The following is a 22,819-nucleotide window of genomic DNA, read 5'->3' on the forward strand; positions in this document are numbered from 1 at the left end:
TCGGGTGTGATAGGCTCTACGTTCAAATACAACGGGTGCAAAACAGTTGCACACGCGGAATACTCAGGTTATACTTGACGAGCCTAGCATATACAGATATGGCCTCGGAACACGGAGACCGAAAGGTCGAGCGTGAATCATATAGTAGATATGATCAACATAGCGATGTTCACCATTGAAACTACTCCATCTCACGTGATGATCGGACATGGTTTGGTTGATTTGGATCACGTGATCACTTAGATGACTAGAGAGATGTCTGTCTAAGTGGGAGTTCTTAAGTAATATGATTAATTGAACTTAAATTTATCATGAACTTAGTACCTGATAGTATCTTGCTTGTCTATGTTTGTTTGTAGATAGATGGCTCGTGCTGTTGTTCCGTTGAATTTTAATGCGTTCCTTGAGAAAGCAAAGTTGAAAGATGATGGTAGCAATTACACGGACTGGGTCCGTAACCTGAGGATTATCCTCATTGCTGCACAGAAAAGTTACGTCCTGGAAGCACCGCTGGGTGCCAGGCCTGCTGCTGATGCAACTGACGACGTTAAGAACGTCTGGCAGAGCAAAGCTGATGACTACTCTATAGTTCAGTGTGCCATGCTTTACGGCTTAGAACCGGGCCTTCAACGACGTTTTGAACGTCATGGAGCATATGAGATGTTCCAGGAGTTGAAGTTAATATTTCAAGCAAATGCCCGGATTGAGAGATATGAAGTCTCCAATAAGTTCTATAGCTGCAAGATGGAGGAGAATAGTTCTGTCAGTGAACACATACTCAAAATGTCTGGGTATAATAATCACTTGATTCAACTGGGAGTTAATCTTCCTGATGATAGTGTCATTGACAGAATTCTCCAATCACTGCCACCAAGCTACAAGAGCTTCGTGATGAACTATAATATGCAAGGGATGAACAAGACTATTCCCGAGCTCTTCGCGATGCTGAAAGCCGCGGAGGTAGAAATCAAGAAGGAGCATCAAGTGTTGATGGTTAACAAGACCACTAGTTTCAAGAAGAAGGGCAAAGGGAAGAAGAAGGGGAACTTCAAAAAGAACGGCAAGCAAGTTGCTGCTCAAGAGAAGAAACCCAAGTCTGGACCTAAGCCTGAAACTGAGTGCTTCTACTGCAAGCAGACTGGACACTGGAAGCGGAACTGCCCCAAGTATTTGGCGGATAAGAAGGATGGCAAAGTGAACAAAGGTATATGTGATATACATGTTATTGATGTGTACCTTACTAATGCTCGCAGTAGCACCTGGGTATTTGATACTGGTTCTGTTGCTAATATTTGCAACTCGAAACAGGGACTACGGATTAAGCGAAGATTAGCTAAGGACGAGGTGACGATGCGCGTGGGAAATGGTTCCAAAGTCGATGTGATCGCGGTCGGCACGCTACCTCTACATCTACCATCGGGATTAGTATTAGACCTAAATAATTGTTATTTGGTGCCAGCGTTGAGCATGAACATTATATCTGGATCTTGTTTGATGCGAGACGGTTATTCATTTAAATCAGAGAATAATGGTTGTTCTATTTATATGAGTAATATCTTTTATGGTCATGCACCCTTGAAGAGTGGTCTATTTTTATTGAATCTCGATAGTAGTGATACACATATTCATAGTGTTGAAACCAAAAGATGCAGAGTTGATAATGATAGTGCAACTTATTTGTGGCACTGCCGTTTAGGTCATATCGGTGTAAAACGCATGAAGAAACTCCATACTGATGGGCTTTTGGAATCACTTGATTATGAATCACTTGGTACTTGCGAACCGTGCCTTATGGGCAAGATGACTAAAACGCCGTTCTCCGGTACTATGGAGAGAGCAACAGATTTGTTGGAGATCATACATACAGATGTATGTGGTCCAATGAATGTTGAGGCTCGTGGCGGATATCGTTATTTTCTCACCTTCACAGATGATTTAAGCAGATATGGGTATATCTACTTAATGAAACACAAGTCTGAAACATTTGAAAAGTTCAAAGAATTTCAGAGTGAAGTGGAAAATCATCGTAACAAGAAAATAAAGTTTCTACGATCTGATCGTGGAGGAGAATATTTGAGTTACGAGTTTGGTCTACACTTGAAACAATGCGGGATAGTCTCGCAACTCACGCCACCTGGAACACCACAACGAAATGGTGTGTCCGAACGTCGTAATCGTACATTACTTGATATGGTGCGATCTATGATGTCTCTTACTGATTTACCGCTATCGTTTTGGGGTTATGCTTTAGAGACGGCCGCATTCACGTTAAATAGGGCACCATCAAAATCCGTTGAGACGACACCTTATGAACTGTGGTTTGGCAAGAAACCAAAGTTGTCGTTTCTTAAAGTTTGGGGCTGCGATGCTTATGTGAAGAAACTTCAACCAGATAAGCTCGAACCCAAATCGGAGAAATGTGTCTTCATAGGATACCCAAAGGAGACTATTGGGTACACCTTCTATCACAGATCTGAGGGCAAGATTTTCGTTGCTAAATTCGGATCCTTTCTAGAGAAGGAGTTTCTCTCGAAAGAAGTGAGTGGGAGGAAAGTAGAACTTGACGAGATAACTGTATCTACTCCCTTATTGGAAAGTAGTTCATCACAAGAACCGGTTCCTGTGACAACTACACCAATCAGTGAGGAAGCTAATGATATTGATCATGAAACTTCAGATCAAGTTTCTACAGAACCTCGTAGGTCTACCAGAGTAAGATCCGCACCAGAGTGGTACGGTAATCCTATTCTGGAAGTCATGTTACTTGACCATGATGAACCTACGAACTATGAGGAAGCGATGATGAGCCCAGATTCCGCAAAATGGCTAGAGGCCATGAAATCTGAGATGGGATCCATGTATGAAAACAAAGTATGGACTTTGGTTGACTTGCCCGATGATCGGCAAGCTATTGAGAATAAATGGATTTTTAAGAAGAAGACTGACGCTGATGGTAATGTAACTGTCTATAAAGCTCGACTTGTTGCGAAAGGTTTTCGACAAGTTCAAGGGGTTGACTACGATGAGACTTTCTCACCCGTAGCGATGCTTAAGTCTGTCCGAATCATGTTAGCTATTGCTGCATTTCATGATTATGAAATTTGGCAAATGGATGTCAAGACTGCATTCTTGAATGGATTTCTAGAAGAAGAGTTGTATATGATGCAGCCGGAAGGTTTTGTTGATCCAAAAGGTGCTAACAAAGTGTGCAAGCTCCAGCGTTCCATTTATGGACTGGTGCAAGCATCTCGGAGTTGGAATAAACGCTTTGATAGTGTGATCAAAGCATATGGTTTTATACAGACTTTTGGAGAAGCCTGTATTTACAAGAAAGTGAGTGGGAGCTCTGTAGCATTTCTAGTTTTATATGTAGATGACATATTGTTAATTGGAAATGATATAGAATTTCTGGATAGCATAAAGGGATACTTGAATAAAAGTTTTTCAATGAAAGACCTCGGTGAAGCTGCTTATATATTGGGCATCAAGATCTATAGAGATAGATCAAGACGCTTAATAGGACTTTCACAAAGCACATACCTTGACAAAATTTTGAAAAAGTTCAAAATGGATCAGGCAAAGAAAGGATTCTTGCCTGTGCTACAAGGTGTGAAGTTGAGTCAAACTCAATGCCCGACCACAGCAGAAGATAGAGATAAAATGAAAGATGTTCCCTATGCTTCAGCCATAGGCTCTATCATGTATGCAATGCTGTGTACCAGACCTGACGTATGCTTAGCAATAAGCTTGGCAGGAAGGTACCAAAGTAATCCAGGAGTGGATCACTGGACAGCGGTCAAGAACATCCTGAAATACCTGAAAAGGACTAAGGATATGTTTCTCGTATATGGAGGTGACAAAGAGCTAGTCGTAAAAGGTTACGTCGATGCAAGCTTTGACACTGATCCGGACGATTCTAAATCGCAAACCGGATACGTGTTTATATTAAACGGTGGAGCTGTAAGTTGGTGCAGTTCTAAACAAAGCGTCGTGGCGGGATCTACATGTGAAGCGGAGTACATAGCTGCTTCTGAAGCAGCGAATGAAGGAGTCTGGATGAAGGAGTTCATTTCCGATCTAGGTGTCATACCTAGTGCATCGGGACCAATGAAGATCTTCTGTGACAATACTGGTGCAATTGCCTTGGCAAAGGAATCCAGATTTCACAAGAGGACCAAGCACATCAAGAGACGCTTCAATTCCATTCGGGACCAAGTCCAAGTGGGAGACATAGAGATTTGCAAGATACATACGGATCTGAATGTTGCAGACCCGTTGACTAAGCCTCTCTCACGAGCAAAACATGATCAGCACCAAGACTCCATGGGTGTTAGAATCATTACTATGTAATCTAGATTATTGACTCTAGTGCAAGTGGGAGACTGAAGGAAATATGCCCTAGAGGCAATAATAAAGTTATTATTTATTTCCTCATATCATGATAAATGTTTATTATTCATGCTAGAATTGTATTAACCGGAAACATGATACATGTGTGAATACATAGACAAACATATAGTCACTAGTATGCCTCTACTTGACTAGCTCATTAATCAAAGATGGTTATGTTTCCTAACCATAGACATGTGTTGTCATTTGATTAATGGGATCACATCATTAGGAGAATGATGTGATTGACATGACCCATCCCGTTAGCTTAGCACTTGATCGTTTAGTATTCTGCTATTGCTTTCTTCATGACTTATACATGTTCCTGTAACTATGAGAATTATGCAACTCCCGTTTACCGGAGGAACACTTTGGGTACTACCAAACGTCACAACGTAACTGGGTGATTATAAAGGAGTACTACAGGTGTCTCCGAAGGTACATGTTGAGTTGGCGTATTTCGAGATTAGGTTTTGTCACTCCGATTGTCGGAGAGGTATCTCTGGGCCCTCTCGGTAATACTCATCACTTAAGCCTTGCAAGCATTATAACTAATAAGTTAGTTATGAGATGACGTATTACAGAACGAGTAAAGAGACTTGCCGGTAACGAGATTGAACTAGGTATTGGATACCGACGATCAAATCTCGGGCAAGTAACATACCGATGACAAAGGGAACAACGTATGTTGTTATGCGGTTTGACCGATAAAGATCTTCGTAGAATATGTAGGAACCAATATGGGCATCCAGGTCCCGCTATTGGTTATTGACCGAGAATGGTTTTAGGTCATGTCTACATAGTTCTCGAACCCGTAGGGTCCGCACGCTTAACGTTTCGATGACAGTTTTATTATGAGTTTATAAGTTTTGATGTACCGAAGTTTGTTCGGAGTCCCGGATGTGATCACGGACATGACGAGGAGTCTCGGAATGGTCGAGACATAAAGATTGATATATTGGAAGCCTATGTTTGGACATCGGAATGGTTCCGGGTGAAATCGGCATTTTACCGGAGTACCGGGAGGTTACCGGAACCCCCCGGGGGGTTAATGGGCCTACATGGGCCACGAGGGAGAAGAGGGAAGGAGCCAGGAGGGGGCCGCGCGCCCCTCCCCCTCCTAGTCCGAATAGGACAAGGGAAGGGGGGCGGCGCCCCCCCTTTCCTTCCCCTCTTCCTCCTCTTTCCCCCCCTTCTCCTACTCCTACTTGGAAAGAGGGAGTCCTACTCCCGGTGGGAGTAGGACTCCCCCCTTGGCGCGCCCTCTAGGCCGGCCGCCTCCTCCCCCCTGGCTCCTTTATATACGGGGGCGGGGGGCACCCCAAAGACACACAAGTTGATCTACGGATCGTTCCTTAGCCGTGTGCGGTGCCCCCTTCCACCATATTCCACCTCGGTCATATCGTCGCGGAGTTTAGGCGAAGCCTTGCGCCAGTAGAACATCATCATTGTCACCACGCCGTCGTGCTGACGGAACTCATCTCCGGAGCCTTTGCTGGATCGGAGGGCCGGAGATCGTCAACGAGCTGAACGTGTGCTGAACTCGGAGGCCCCGTACGTTCGGTGCTTGGATCGGTCGGATCGTGAAGACGTACGACTACATCAACCGCGTTGTGCTAACGCTTCCGCTCACGGTCTACGAGGGTACGTGGACGAACACTCTCCCCTCTCGTTGCTATATCATCACCATGATATTGCGTGTGCGTAGGAAATTTTTTGAAATTACTATGTTCCCCAACATTAACAAACATAGATCAAACCACAATCATAGCACAAGCATACCACATTAACAAAATAGATCAAGACATACATAAAAGTGGCAAGCAGACAACCACACAATCATAGGCAGAGAACACAAGAACGGGACTAAACATTACAAATCTTCGATTATTGCAAGTGTTAGGTCATGCTCGCCGCACTTGACCACCACCTCGGCACTAAAAAGGTCGAATATTACCACCTTGAAACTATCCTTTGTGAGGAACTTGAAGGTGACCATGTACCCAAATTCCAAATTAACTTAAGTTGTATTTTTTTGAGTGAATTAATATTGGGTCTCGTCAATATATTTATGAAAAATGTTACTAAATTAATTTAGTTTTGTAATGTTGATGCATTTAATTTTCTAGACTCGTCATAAGTTTTTTATGACTTAGGATAAAATTAGAACTCTATTAGTTTAGAATGGAGAAAGTATTCTACCTGTTTTTATGCGGGAAAAAGTATTCTGTGAGTAGTAGTAGAGATGCAAATATGCATGGACCAGCCAATAAAGAGATGATGGGTATTTAAACTAAAAAATCTCCCATAGCAGAACATTTCACCAATAACAGAGGTCCATACCTACATGCACATTTCATTATTATCAAACTTATCTACTTAGACATAAATACAATATAAGTCGTTACAGCAAAAAAAGCTACCAACAAAATGACTAAAGGAGCGACCACTCCATTTGGGTCATCCGGTTTCACCCATCATTTGAATCATCCTGGTAGCGCTCTTTGATCCATCCAAACATATCATGCATGGTAAGCTTCATCACCTTTGTCAGGCCACCTTTGGTCCACAGAGTTCTGTAAATCCCAAGCCAATAGATTCTGAGGTGCTTTATGCCCACGAATTCATAGTACACCGTTATGATGTACAGATATATATTAAGCGTCCTGAGATAAAAAAGAACATAGTATTATTTCAAACACAAAAGTAAGTAAGCATGGTAAAAAATAATGCACAATTATAGTAGGTTGGAAGCGAAAATATTAGGGAATAAAGTTAGATTTCCTTGTGGGAAATTGAGCCTTTGTCCATATTGAACAGCCTTCTTCCAGCTTCAATAAAAAACTACTTGCCATAGTTAAGTATCATTACTTACAGAAAATAAATTGCAATAGTTCAAGAATTTGGTGACTATACCCATGTTTTTTTTTCAAACACAGATCTTATTTTGTATCAGAAGAAGAACACCAAGAAGTCACAAAGTATAAAAGCACTCACAAATTAAACCTAAAAGATTTCTTCTTCATTATTGACAAGATTGATCGTCGTCTCGTGGGTTGGCGAGGTGTTCTCCTCACCCTAGAAGGTCGTGCTATTTTGGTTAGGACAGTGCTTCGAGCCTTACCAATCTATGCCATAACCGCTCTCCTGCTTCCTATGGGTATTGTCTAGGAAATCGATAAACGTTGTCGGGCCTTTTTCTGGGCGGGTCAGGCTAAAGTTTCGGGTGGACAGTGTAAAGTGGCTTGGGAATTTGTATGTGCGCCGTTCTCTCGAGGGGGGCTAGGTTTTTCTTCTCTGCACCACTTAAACTCTTGCCTACTGCTTTCCCACCTAAATAAGCTTCACTCAACTTTTGCTTCTGGGGCTCGCTCCCACCTTCCTGTCAAGTATGGATGGTCAGATAACCGGGACCTTGATACTCCTCACCCTTTTGAATCTAGCATTTGGCATGATATGGCCAAGGGGCTTGAATTTTTCCGTTCAATAACGAAGGTGCATGTTGGCAATGGTATGACCACCGCCTTTTGGCTGGACCTTTGGGTTCAAAACTCCACCTAAAATCTCGCAACAATTTTCCCTGCTCTCTTCTCCCATACGTTCTGACCTTCAGCCACTGTTGCCCGGGTACTAAGCATTCCTAATTTTAATCTGGATTTGGCACCACGCCTTTCTCATGTCGCTGAGCTGGAACTAGAAAACCTACGCGCTATGTTGGCAACTGTCTCCTTGAATGTGCAGGTACTTGACAAACAAATTGGATGTATCGACGGCAAGCCGCTGGCTTGCAACTCGGCTTACAAGGCTATTTGGAGCGACAAGCCAATCGACTACTTCGCTCCGGCCATTTGGAAAAATTATGCACCCAAAAAATGCAGAATTTTTCTATGGCTCGCAAGTAAAAATCGACTCTTCACCAACGATAGACGCTTCAACAGGGGCATATCTGACTCCGACTGCTGCCCGTTCTGCCCAGCCTCTGAATCAACGAGTCACCTATTCCTTCAATGCCCCGATATTCGCCCTCTTTGGCAGGAACTGAGCTCTCTTTCTACTTCAGTACCGTCGGACTTTCAGCATCTTTGGGGCATGGACCTGGCCAACAGACCACGATCAACGGTCATCATTTCTATTCTCTGGAATATCTGGAAAAGAAGAAATGCAAAAGTCTTTAGGCAGGATTTGCAACCTATCCACCTCATCGCCCGCTCAGCTGCAGACGACCTCATGCTTTGGTCCAATAGATGCTCCAATGAGCAGGCCGTGAACCTTCTGCGTGATTGGTGTACTATGTTGTTCCACTTATCTATGAGATTGTAACCCAACTATTTTTGTAATCTCTCCCTCCCCCAACTTTCAACCTTTGTAAATGTACTCTATCTTATAATGAAATGGTTCAGGTCGGCGTAAGCCCGCCGTAGGCCCGTCAAAAAAAAGAAAGCCGACCGATACAATCTACAAACCTAGCAAAAGAGAAAGAAGCAACAGAAAAAAGGCTAAAGCCTAAACCAGAAGGGTTAGCAGGGCATTAACAGTTTCGATAAGCTGTCATGGAGGTTCAAATTGGTAAAAAAAAGAACTCAATCAAGAGGCAGTAGCAACTAGCAACTGTGGCTTTTCATTTAGCAGGGAGCTGAGGACTCAAACCTAGCTGGGTTGAGTGAGCGCAAAAGCTGCTAGTCCACTGAGCAACATTCAGAGTTCAACGGTATTTGCTAATCTAGGCTAATGTTCTAAAGTGGGTTTGCAATGGTATGTGCCCAATATACACTGTCCTTCAACTGAACACCTACATTCCTCAATAAGATCGAGCTGGTAATGAAGGAACTTTATCCACATACTGAATGAATAGAGTCAGGTGCCCCCTAATTTTAAAACCCAAACGTGCCACTAATTTTGAAACCAAGCCTGGTTTTCTAACAAAATAAGAAGCAACAGCAGCGTCATCCTTATGGAACTAGATATCATCAATTTTAAGTAAATAATGGATCTGTAGCTATGTTTGCAATCAGCACGAGACGATAGCAACTCATAGGGCAATGCCTATCTATATCTAAAGAACTAAAATACGCTGATCATGAATTGGTTCGTGAAATTGAGGTGGCAATATGTCTAGTTCATTTTACAGAAACTGTGGAAGGGTAGCTGCCTACCTAAGCAAAAGGTTTACTTGGCTTCTTCTCAAGGATCGGTTAAACACTAGAGACAAATGATGCAAAGAAGGCACTAGCAACTGAACTCTGTTTCAACTTGTGTGTTGTGCCCGCAAAATTTACATTAATCCTGAGATCACACTTTTTTTTAATGTATTCGCACAAAAGTGTTTAATTTTTGCCAAGGCCAGCTGGGCCTCTGTTCCCTGGTACTTCGACCTCAGACTCTTTCAATAAGACCAAGGTTCTATTCTAGGGACAGTGCTTCATTGAGCTGGTAGCATGCGCAGCTTGGAATATTTGGAAACAGAAAATGGATTTACAATTGAGCATAAGCCACCTAGCTTTGGAAGATGGCAGGTTCAATTCAATACAGGCTTGCATCTCATCACTCATCATATCAAGGACAGCAAAGTACCACTTTTAAAGGCTTGGAAAGAATCTCTCTGTTTCTCATTAACACCAAATCCCTCTTAACTTGTATTTTCCCCGTAAAAACACACCAAATCCCTCTAACCCCTTTCCCTCTATCCATGTAGTCCTAGCTTTGTAAAGTCTCTGTAGTTTCTTTCCCTTTTACTATTAATAAACCCTGACAGTCTCTCAGGTCAAAAAAGAGAATAAAAGAACTACTAGTTGTAACTATGATGCATTGAAACCATATATAGCAGGTAATGCAAGTGTTATGCTGAAATACTAACCAGATCCAATCCACAAGAACACCGTAAAAACCCTAGCATAAGCACAAAAGAATGTATTAATTAGTGAAGCATGTAATTGCCTAGCCTTCCTAGAAAAGTGTGTAGAGCATTGTAACTGTTTGTTAGGAGAAATATCGCACCTGATAAGCACTGTTGTCCTTGAAAGACAATATAAGTAGAAGAACTGCTTGGAAAACAAGCCTTGTGATATCAACCAAGGTTGTAGAGAGGTGGCAAAAAGCACAATTAACACCTAGCGTTTCTTTTAAAAACTTTGCTAGAGACAAATCAGCAAAGATATAGGTGAAGAATAGTAGGAGATTACATAACCATTGATATCGCCAGCGTCGCAGATGATGAATATTCTTTTAGAAAGGAGGCGCCTCTTTAAAGTATCATGAAACAATTAACTAGAACACAATTTCAATTATTAAACAACCTTATAGTCGAGTTCTTCAGAATAATGCCTTTTTCATATATCGAAAAAGGCTTTCGCCCTGCTTTTTCATATACATGCTTATATCTTATAATATAAACATTAAATTCGTGAAAACGAAAAAACATTAAATCCATGATGTTTGGCTGCAAGCATGTGCTCTCTAGATGCAACATATTGTTGTTTGGTTACATGCAAGGCATGCGGTGTGGTAAACTCTTCTTCGAGTGGTGAGGTTACCAGCAATAGAAGGAACATAGATTCAGTCACTTTAACAAACATAGATAAAACCACAATCATAGCACAAGCATACCACATTAACAAAATAGATCAAGACATACATAAAAGTGGCAAGCAGACAACCACACAATCATAGGCAGAGAACACAAGAACGGGACTAAACATTACAACTCTTCGATTATTGCAAGTGTTAGGTCATGCTCGCCGCACTTGACCACCACCTCGGCACTAAAAAGGTCGAATATTACCACCTTGAAACTATCCTTTGTGAGGAACTTGAAGGTGACCATGTACCCAAATTCCAAATTAACTTAAGTTGTATTTGGTTTGAGTGAATTAATATTGGGTCTCGTCAATATATTTATGAAAAATGTTACTAAATTAATTTAGTTTTGTAATGTTGATGCATTTAATTTTCTAGACTAGTCATAAGTTTTTTATGACTTAGGATAAAATTAGAACTCTATTAGTTTAGAATGGAGAAAGTATTCTACCTGTTTTTATGCGGGAAAAAGTATTCTGTGAGTAGTAGTAGAGATGCAAATATGCATGGACCAGCCTGATGGGTATTTAAACTAAAAAATCTCCCATAGCAGAACATTTCACCAATAACAGAGGTCCATACCTACATGCACATTTCATTATTACCAAACTTATCTACTTAGACATAAATACAGTATAAGTCGTTACACAAAAAAAGCTACCAACAAAATGACTAAAGGAGCGACCACTCCATTTGGGTCATCCGGTTTCACCCATCATTTGAATCATCCTGGTAGCGCTCTTTGATCCATCCAAACATATCACGCATGGTAAGCTTCACCACCTTTGTCAGGCCACCTTTGGTCCGCAGAGTTCTGTAAATCCCAAGCCAATAGATTCTGAGGTGCTTTATGCCCATGAATTCATAGTACACCGTTATGATGTACAGATATATATTAAGCGTCCTGAGATAAAAAAGAACATAGTATTATTTCAAACACAAAAGTAAGTAAGCATGGTAAAAAATAATGCACAATTATAGTAGGTTGGAAGCGAAAATATTAGGGAATAAAGTTAGATTTCGTTGTGGGAAATTGAGCCTTTGTCCATATTGAACAGCCTTCTTCCAGCTTCAATAAAAAAAACTACTTGCCATAGTTAAGTATCATTACTTACAGAAAATAAACTGCAATAGTTCAAGAATCTGGTGACTATACCCATGTTTTTTTTCAAACAGAGATCTTATTTTGTATCAGAAGAAGAACACCAAGAAGTCACAAGGTATAAAAGCACTCACGAATTAAACCTAAAAGATTTCTTCTTCATTATTGACAAGATTGATCGTCGTCTCGTGGGTTGGCGAGGTGTTCTCCTCACCCTAGCAGGCCGTGCTGTTTTGGTTAGGATAGTGCTTCGAGCCTTACCAATCTATGCCATGCCCGCTCTCCTGCTTCCTATGGGTATTGTCCAGGAAATCGATAAACGTTGTCGGGCCTTTTTCTGGCGGGTCAGGATAAAGTTTCGGGCGGACAGTGTAAAGTGGCTTGGGAATTTGTATGTGCGCTGTTCTCTCGAGGGGGTCTAGGTTTTTCTTCTTCGCACCACTTAAACTCTTGCCTACTGCTTTCCCACCTAAATAAGCTTCACTCAACTTTTGCTTCTGGGGCTCGCTCCCACCTTGCTGTCAAGTATGGATGGTCAGATAACCGGGACCTTGATACTCCTCACCCTTTTGAATCTAGCGTTTGGCATGATATGGCCAAGGGGCTTGAATTTTTCCGTTCAATAACGAAGGTGCATGTTGGCAATGGTATGACCACCGCCTTTTGGCTGGACCTTTGGGTTCAAAACTCCATCCAAAATCTCGCAACAATTTCCCTGCTCTCTTCTCCCATACGCTCCGACCTTCGGCCACTGTTGCCCGGGTACTAAGCATTCCTAATTTTAATCTGGATTTGGCACCACGCCTTTCTCATGTTGCTGAGCTGGAACTAGAAAACCTACGCGCTATGTTGGCAACTGTCTCCTTGAATGTGCAGGTACTTGACAAACAAATTGGATGTATCGACGGCAAGCCGCTGGCTTGCAACTCGGCTTACAAGGCTATTTGGAGCGACAAGCCAATCGACTACTTTGCTCCGGCCATTTGGAAAAATTATGCACCCAACAAATGCAGGATTTTTCTATGGCTCGCAAGTAAAAATCGACTCTTCACCAATGAAAGACGCTTCAACAGGGGCATATCTGACTCCAACTGCTGCCCGTTCTGCCCAGCCTCTGAATCAACGAGTCACCTATTCCTTCAATGCCCCGATCTTCGCCCTCTTTGGCAGGAACTGAGCTCTCTTTCTGCTTTAGTACCGTCGGACTTTCAGCATCTTTGGGGCGTGGACCTGGCCAACAGACCACGATCAACGGTCATCATTGCTATTCTCTGGAATATCTGGAAAAGAAGAAATGCAAAAGTCTTTAGGCAGGATTTGCAACCTATCCACCTCATCGCCAGCTCAGCTGTAGACGACCTCATGCTTTGGTCCAATAGATGCTCCAATGAGCAGGCCGTGAACCTTCTGCGTGATTGGTGTACTATGTTGTTCCACTTATCTATGAGATTGTAACCCAACTATTTTTGTAATCTCTCCCTGCCCCAACTTTCAACCTTTGTAAATGTACTCTATCTTATAATGAAATTGTTCAGGCCGGCGTAAGCCCGCTGTAGGCCCGTCAAAAAAAAAGCCGACCGATACAATCTACAAACCTAGCAAAAAAGAAAGAAGCAACAGAAAAAAGGCTAAAGCCTAAACCAGAAGGGTTAGCAGGGCGTTAACAGTTTCGATAAGCTGTCAGGGAGGTTCAAATTGGTAAAAAAAGAACTCAATCAAGAGGCAGTAGCAACTAGCAACTGTGGCTTTTCATTTAGCAGGGAGCTGAGGACTCAAACCTAGCTGGGTTGAGTGAGCGCAAAAGCTGCTAGTCCACTGAGCAACATTCAGACTTCAACGGTATTTGCTAATCTAGGCTAATGTTCTAAAGTGGGTTTGCAATGGTATGTGCCCAATATACACTGTCCTTCAACTGAACACCTACATTCCTCAATAAGATCGAGCTGGTAATGAAGGAACTTTATCCACATACTGAATGAATAGAGTCAGGTGCCCCCTAATTTTAAAACCCAAACATGCCGCTAATTTTGAAACCAAGCCTGGTTTTCTAACAAAATAAGAAGCAACATCAGCGTCATCCTTATGGAACTAGATATCATCAATTTTAAGTAAATAATGGATCTGTAGCTATGTTTGCAATCAGCACGAGACGATAGCAACTCATAGGGCAATGCCTATCTATATCTAAAGAACTAAAATATGCTGATCATGAATTGGTTCGTGAAATTGAGGTGGCAATATGTCCAGTTTATTTTACAGAAACTGTGGAAGGGTAGCTGCCTACCTAAGCAAAAGGTTTACTTGGCTTCTTCTCAAGGATCGGTTAAACACTAGAGACAAATGATGCAAAGAAGGCACTAGCAACTGAACTCTGTTTCAACTTGTGTGTTGTGCCTGCAAAATTTACATTAATCCTGAGATCACACTTTTTTTTAATGTATTCGCACAAAAGTGTTTAATTTTTGCCAAGGCCAGCTGGGCCTCTGTTCCCTGGTACTTCGACCTCAGACTCTTTCAATAAGACCAAGGTTCTATTCTAGGGACAGTGCTTCATTGAGCTGGTAGCATGCGCAGCTTGGAATATTTGGAAACAGAAAATGGATTTACAATTGAGCATAAGCCACCTAGCTTTGGAAGATGGAAGGTTCAATTCAATACAGGCTTGCATCTCATCACTCATCATATCAAGGACAGCAAAATACCACTTTTAAAGGCTTGGAAAGAATCTCTCTGTTTCTCATTAACACCAAATCCCTCTTAACTCGTATTTTCCCCGTAAAAAAACACCAAATCCCTCTAACCCCCTTTCCCTCTGTCCATGTAGTCCTAGCTTTGTAAAGTCTCTGTAGTTTCTTTCCCTTTTACTATTAATAAACCCTGACAGTCTCTCAGGTCAAAAAAGAGAATAAAAGAACTACTAGTTGTAACTATGATGCATTGAAACCATATATAGCAGGTAATGCAAGTGTTATGCTGAAATACTAACCAGATCCAATCCACAAGAACACCGTAAAAACCCTAGCATAAGCACAAAAGAATGTATTAATTAGTGAAGCATGTAATTGCCTAGCCTTCCTAGAAAAGTGTGTAGAGCATTGTAACTGTTTGTTAGGAGAAATATCGCACCTGATAAGCACTGTTGTCCTTGAAAGACAATATAAGTAGAAGAACTGCAGGGAAAACAAGCCTTGTGATATCAACCAAGGTTGTAGAGAGGTGGCAAAAAGCACAATTAACACCTAGCGTTTCTTTTAAAAACTTTGCTAGAGACAAATCAGCAAAGATATAGGTGAAGAATAGTAGGAGATTACATAACCATTGATATCGCCGGCGTCGCAGATGATAAATATTCTCTTAGAAAGGAGGCGCCTCTTTAAAGTATCATGAAACAATTAACTAGAACACAATTTCAATTATTAAACAACCTTATAGTCGAGTTCTTCAGAATAATGCCTTTTTCATATATCGAAAAAGGCTTTCGCCCTGCTTTTTCATATACATGCTTATATCTTATAATATAAACATTAAATTCGTGAAAACGAAAAAGTATTTAAACTGAAGTGTTTTGAACTCACCTAGTTGTATTCGTGCACAGATATCATTTGCCCTGCCATTCCTTTTCAACTCTGCTGCTAAGGCACTCAACCTGTAGAACATATATCCGAGAACAACGTCCAGAAAAAGGGTAGGTGCCACCTGCCAGAGTTGGCAGACACCGGCGAGTACTAACAATGCACCTGCAAGCAAAGACAAGCAATTTACTCAAACATGTTAGCTGCTTGTAAGGACTTCAGAATTGTATTTACTTGGTCACAGAAAGCATAATTAACGAGGTTGAGATATGTGTTTCTCTTGTCCAAAACGCTTATCTGACAATCCTTGTGCTAGTAGCCTAGTACTAATCCTAAAACTGAAGTGCCAGAAAAAATTGAGTAGTGCTGAAACTACAGTATCAGATCATATCCAATATCAGTGAATGACAAAGTAAGTAAAATTTGGAGCCAAATCCCTCCAGTGAAGTTGACAATCACACTCAGATTGATTAACCAATCACGTAGTTTGTCTAGGAAAACAACAAAGAGTGTTCTTCTCTTTACCAGAGAGGACGCCGGCGTGGAAGCTGCGGCAGCGGAAGACGTTGCCGGCGGCCACGATTTCGCGCAGCGCGAGGGAGGTGGATTCGAGCGGGGAGGCGACGAGTGCGCCCCATATGGCACTCAGCTCTTCCCGTCCCTGTCCGGGCGGATCCACGTCCGTGAGGGGGAAGTAATCGTCGTCCTCCGCAAGCATGTCCTCCGCCCACCACGGCAAAGGCGGCAACGCCGGCAAGGGTTCCGGAGCGGAGGAAGGTGAAACGCGAGCCATCTTCACGCTTATTCTACCGCTGCTATAATTGTGGCCTCCGAGGAAACTGCCGGCGCGCGTGGATAACGACCGACGGATCGCAGCCCCGGCTGGGCAGCACCGGAGAGAATGCGCCATTGTAGCTGAATACAGCGCCATGTTTGGGGTTTTTGGAGTTGTAGTTTGGCGGATACGGCCGGATATAGGACGTGAGGGCTTGGTGGTGGCGGCCACGGCGGTGGACAGGCGGAGGATTAAACCGCGAAGAGTCCCGTGCACTCCAATAATTACCGAAAAAAAATTCTACAGACCAGGTCTCACAGGCTAGAGCGTGAGACCCGCCTCGATGGATGACACGTCACGACGTCAATATCAAGAGTGAATTGCAAGAAACCACCACATTTGGGGCTTATCTTGCAGAAAATCACCTGCTCGCTAATCATTTACAAAAATCACCGTGCATTCAGTAAAAGTGTTGCAGATTGCACTAAACATGTAATTTGGCGCGGTTGAGGGCGTTTCCGACAGGTGGGGCGCAAAATAATCACACACAGACCCCTAGTAGATTTTAAAAAAATCAATCAGCCCCCTGGACCATGCCCACCGCCAGGAAGTAGTTCTCGATCAGGAGCCGCATCTCGGCGCCGCCGCTGAAGCGGAGGGACAGCTCGGGGAGGTCCATGGACGCGTGGCTGATGCATTGAGGGCGGCTGGTGCACGGACGCGAGGCTGCATCCCACGGCGAAGTTGCGGCTGGCGCCCCCCCCCCCCCCCCCCCCCGCGGGGAGAGGCGCAGCTCGTACTGCATCTTGCCGGCAGAGGAGGCGCCGAGGACGAGCTCGCCGCTGACGGCGTCGTCGTCGTCGAAGCGGCGGGAGAGGAGGCAGTAGGAGAACTTGGTGACCCCGAGCTGCGCGGGCACGGACGGCGCGCCGCGGCCGAACCCCGCGAGCCCCGGCGGCTGCTGGTGCACGGACGCGAGGCTGTGTCGCGCCGCTGCTGACTTCCCCGCCTCGCCGTCATTTTGCTGCAGGAGCCGAGGCCGTCGCCCCCTCTCAGTTCGTCGCGCCGCCTCCAGTTCTGCCGGATCCGCTGCCTGCAGGCCCTTCCTGGCCGGATCCCGCCGCCGCGCTGCCGATCCTCAGCGGAAATCCTGACGACACGGAGACATTCGGGGGGAGCGGAAATCAACGAATGAAGCAGCAGAATACGAAATCGAAACAACATAGACACAAATGCAGGTGTCCAGATGATCATCGGGGCAAACTCTGGTGTGGTCTGGTTGCTCATGACCTCCTGAGGCTGGTGGCGATGGGGACGATGACGATGAGGATGAGGAGCAGCAGCAGGATGATGCCGATGCAGAGGCACTTGCGGCTGCCGCGCTGGTGCTCGCGGGCCTTGCCGAGCTCCTTGTTGCCGGAGTGGACGTAGTCCCTGGCGTTGCTCATGTGGTGCGCGATGTCGTTGATCTTCTCCCCCTGCGCCTCCACGACGACAGCCATGTCGAGGAACACCTGGTGGAGCTCGAGGAGGCTGCGCTCCACCTCCCTGGCGGCGTCGTGGCGGTCCTGGATCTCGTTGAGCGCGGCGAGCACGGCGCCCTTGCCGTGCTCGGCGACTGCGGCGCTCATGATCTCCTCGCCGCGGCCCTTAGAGATGATGCGCTCGATGACCTCGTCCTCGGGGACCTCCCCGGTGAGCGTGTAGTAGCGGCGCTCGACGGTGTCCTTGTACTCGGACAACATAGACACACGGCGAGAGGAAGGAGATGCCCTCCGTGGGGATGGGGGTTGATTGCTTTTCTTTTATAAGATCCAGGGAGGTATATGTCAATTTGTTGCCAAATCAGCTCCTTACAGTCCGGTCCCACTAGTCAGAAAATGGTTAAACGGGCTAAATCACCTGTTCAGTGCTTTTTGCAACACTTTTACTGAATGCGCGGTGATTTTTGCAAATGATTAGCGACCAGGTGGTTTTCTGCAAGATAAGCCTCAAATATGGTGGTTTTTTGCAATTCACTCCAATATCAAAGCATGTAATCCCAGTTTGCCCAATTACCCAATCCTGATTCAATTCCCGAATTTAATCACGTATGTATCCGAGATATCTACGTAACTTTCACCCTGCGAGCTAGGGTTCGCGTGCTGCTCTCGTCCATGGCGACGCGGGATGAACTCGTCGCCGGTGGGCACACGGTACCACACGACTAAGAACTGTCAGCCATGGCCACGCCGAATGACCTTGTCGCTCGTGGCTGCGTGGCTTCATGCTACCACGACTCCCCATCCATGGTCGTGCCGAACCATCTCGCTGCCGATGGCCGTGTGGCACGATGTGATGACCTTTCGTCCATGGACATGCCGAACGACCTCATCACCGGTAGATGTGTAATGGTGACCATGCGGCCAGATGCATCTAGTTGTTATGTGACGCCGGAGCCCGGGCCTGTGGGGGTGCAACATGTGCGCCCGCACAGGGCCCCCGGCTGTTTGGGGCCTCAGATTTTTTATGCATTACTTGTATAGGCTTTTGTTATTGATGGGCCGCCTCTGCTCTCTGGCTTCTCCAATCTGCCTCCTCGTCTCACGTACAGCAGCCCCAGGCCCCAAGCCAGCGATTGAGATTCCGTAATAAAGATACTACGATTGAGAGGAGGAGCGACCGAAGCGTCTCTTCCTTCGTTTCTTCGTGCGGCGGCTAGGGCCAAGTATCCCAGCGACGTAAACGGTAGATCAGATCGGCAGGCAGGCAGGCCCGCGGCAGCTCCGGAACGCTGGAACAGCAGCCGGCACAGGAAGACAGGGAAAGTTTGCATCATCTCCGGTGATTCCGTGAATCATTGGTCTTGATTCTTGAGTGTGAGTTGTTCTGATTCCCTAATGCCTATACATAGTTTTGCTAAAATCTTGTGGGAGTAGCTAATTTCATTCGTTTCACCAAAGACATGAATCTGGTTACCTGTACAGTTTGAAGAAACAAGAATTCCAGGTTTTAACTCAGTCTCGGAAAGGAGATATGGAAAAGTTTGTTATAAAAAATCACAAGTGTCCTCCGATAATCAGTCACTTGATCAAGAGAATGCACATGACAATAATGTTGACAATGCTCCTAGACCTAGAGATGGCCAGACCGAGACATAAATTAATATTGAGGTGAAGAAAATAGTGATAACATCGGGGCTAATAGTATTGATGGTAATTTGAATACTTCACCTATTGCAGATGTTGGTGATTCTGTTCATCTTGATATATTTGATCCAAGAAATTGGGATTCCCTCGATTCTAAGCAAATTAATATTTTAGCACAAAGGGCACTGAAAGGGACACATCATTTAAGAAAAGTCATGAGGAGAAATATTTAGGAGGTTTTCTGCACTATTCTATAATAGAACTTGAGAGTGAAGTATTGAAGAAGGTTGATTGTGAGGGTATTACTGAAGATTTTATTTCAAAGAACACTAAAAGCATGATGTTATTTAACTAAAGACTATACAACCGAAAGTATGTATGATTCTTGATATTTCCCATTTGCTACGTAAGATATGATGATCCCTGTATTATTATAGCTATATTTATGTAGTTCTCTAGTGAGTTAGGGCCCATTTTAAAGTTTGGCACAGGGCCTCGGATTTTGCCGGCCCGACCCTGCGCCGGACTCGTCCATGACGGCGGACTCCCGGTCGGTCGAACGCGCCATGTCCGTCTAGCTAGGACTCTTCCACTCCCGTGAGTGATCCAAGCTGGTTGAACTATCACAATAGTCCGTTGATTACACCAATCTTCATCAGAAGGTTATACAAGTCCAAAGGCAAGAAGAACATGTCGATGGTGGCCACGCGCCAAGACATCTACGGCAGCCACGCGTTAGGACGCGTCAAACTGCTCTGTGCTGCTGCATTCCCTCACGCCCAGCCAGCAACAAAGACTCGTCATTCAGATATCGGCTGTTGTCGCCCTTGCAGGCTTGCAGCACGAAAGGACCATGTTCATGAAGAGCAGCTGCATGTGTCTTGCGCCTGGCCGGCGACGCGGAGGAGTTTTTGTCCGGTAGCAGGCGAGGACGTCTTGACGCATGACCACCATCAACAAGGAATCGTAGCCGCCATCAACGAGGAGTCCAGCCAGCCACCGGTATCTTGGCGAATGACCACGACGAAAGTAAAGTCCACCCAGCCGGCAACTCCGGCGGAGGTATTCTGGAGCGGCCATTGGCATACAAGAAGTTGCCACATGGTCGTATCACGCAGATGCCAGTCTTGTGAGACCTGGTTCAATAGATTCCTTTTTCCCCGCCCTGCCGTAGATGCTCTTAACCAGCTGGCTCTCGCTATAAATAACGTGCGCCGCCTCCATCCGAACACTCCACTCGGCTCTAAACAACTAGCTCTCACTCCACTCGCCCGCCAAGATGCATTCCAACATTCTGTTGGTGCTTAGTTTCCTGACGGCGATGTTGTTTCCCATCGCAATGGGGCGAGTGGTGCCGCACTGTGGGAACGACGTGTCAGCCGGGCTGAACGGCAGCGACGCGTCAGCCGGGACCAACGGGGCTGCTCAGGACGCGACGTTCCCACTATTTGGCAACCAGGTCTCCGATCGAACATGGCCGAATCAGGCTGGCAACGTTGGCGGCAACGCTGAGGAGGCCAACAGGCCTGTGAAGGATGCCACATTCCCACTGTTTGGCCACCAGGTCTATGATCTTACTATGGCCGAATCAGGTTGGCAACGCTGGCGGCAATGCTCAGGGGGCCAATGCCCCCCGCGCGGTTTGAACTTATTTATGAATACCCCTACTCCCGACGCTCATATTTTGTCTTTGGCCCTCCCCGTATAGATTACATCTAGCTCCGCCACTGCATACTAGTATATACTTTATCAAGAAAACGTATCATCCCTGGTAGATTTTGTCTAGCTCCTCCTCTGCACACTAGTATATAATTTATCGAAAGAACATATCGATATGTTCAGTTTTACAATAATTCTACAGTATAAAAGGTTTTATCAATTGCCGACTCGAATGAAAACATAACAAACATGAACCGGTCGGCCTAAGTTATCAATTCCAAGTTTCAATTTGCACTCATGATTAAAATTATTCAAGCCTTAAAGGAAAAATCATACTTTAAATTGAAGAAAATGAAAATTATACTTTGAATTAGAGAGATTAGAAGTCGGTGGAGTTCCTGCCTCGGTGGCTTGACCTTCCCCGTGCTGACACCAAACTAGTTGAGTACACCCTGTGTTCGATCGTTGCAATCTCTTTGCAACATAATTCCTAACTAGATTAGAGTCTGACTACATGATGGCCTGAACCTGGGTAAACCTGTTACCCGTGTCCATCTGGTAACCTAACCTGAGGCTACGACCAGCTGTCATACAAACAAGGTGTGTCCCCGCATGTTGTTTGGTACTTGATAAAAAACACCTAACTTTCCTAAGTCTTTCGTAATATCAGAATAGCCGATTTAGATGGTTGTCGCCGAGGAAGGCAGAAAAACGCCTTGAGTCACCGCATCAACTGCGTGTTTGAAAAATATTCATGTATCAAAAAAATCACATAACTAAAAATTATGTATTTTAGAAAACCATAGATTAAAAAAATAGTAAGAATATATGTACATGTATTGGCAAAAATATTCATTTCTAAAAATATAGAAAAATATAAAATTCAGTATAACGGAAAAAAAAACCCAGATATCACTAGTATTAAAGGGAAGTTCACATACTCACGTTTGCCAAATCATATCAATTATAACCAAATTCTAGAATATAATGGGCGTTCAGATATATGTCTGACATGATTGGTGTTGAACCACTAGAATATCTATGCCCCGAAGGACAATTAGCTAGTAGACCATGAAAAGGGTGAAGAGAAGGAAACCAAGAAACCGTACGAAACGCTGAAACCTGTGATAGGCCGGCTAAAGACGCGCGCCACCCACACTGTACTATGGCCCATACAGCCCATGGGTTTATCCAGCAGTCGTCGATAGGTGGTGGAGAAGGAAAGGGCAAGACGGCAAGAAAACCTAGATTCCGCCGCCGCCGATGCCAGCGGAATTGGCTCTTCCCCGTTCGACGTTCGTCTTCTGCTGAAGTGGTTGTTCTCTAACTAGGGTATCATTCATCATCTAACTGTGTTTTATAACGTAGGAACAATATCAAAACTGGTGGTCTCTTTTTTGTAGGAGCGGGGAGAATTGAAAATGAAGGCGCGGCAATTCGTGAATGTGGTGATGCAAAAGTATGGCAGAAGCAGCAGCTGGTATACGATGAGTCGCATCAAGGCCGGGGAGCAGCTCTTCTACGGATCCACGGCGGAAGCACGAGCAGCAGCAGCGTCACTGCAAAAAGGGAAATTCCATATGGCGCTGCCATCATCAGCCGTGCTGCCCGCATGGATGGA

General features: G+C 44.5%; 2 protein-coding genes across 2 annotated transcripts; both read right to left on the reverse strand.

The window, feature by feature from the left end:
* Window positions 1-11,514: 11,514 nt before the first annotated feature.
* LOC123042474 (uncharacterized) lies at window positions 11,515-16,671 on the reverse strand. Its single transcript, XM_044464918.1, has 5 exons — window positions 16,162-16,671; window positions 15,640-15,801; window positions 15,191-15,234; window positions 15,051-15,082; window positions 11,515-11,866 (listed from the first exon to the last, which is right to left on the reverse strand). The coding sequence occupies exons 1-5, from the start codon at window positions 16,565-16,567 to the stop codon at window positions 11,671-11,673; spliced, it is 840 nt and encodes a 279-aa protein (XP_044320853.1). The 5' UTR covers window positions 16,568-16,671; the 3' UTR covers window positions 11,515-11,670.
* Window positions 16,672-17,684: 1,013 nt separating this feature from the next.
* On the reverse strand, window positions 17,685-18,156 carry LOC123042475 (syntaxin-related protein KNOLLE-like). Its single transcript, XM_044464919.1, has one exon. It carries the CDS (start codon window positions 18,154-18,156, stop codon window positions 17,695-17,697), a length of 462 nt encoding a protein of 153 aa, XP_044320854.1. The 3' UTR covers window positions 17,685-17,694.
* Window positions 18,157-22,819: the final 4,663 nt, after the last annotated feature.

This window comes from Triticum aestivum, chromosome 2B (assembly GCF_018294505.1).
Source record: "Triticum aestivum cultivar Chinese Spring chromosome 2B, IWGSC CS RefSeq v2.1, whole genome shotgun sequence".
Classification (NCBI taxonomy): domain Eukaryota; kingdom Viridiplantae; phylum Streptophyta; class Magnoliopsida; order Poales; family Poaceae; genus Triticum; species Triticum aestivum.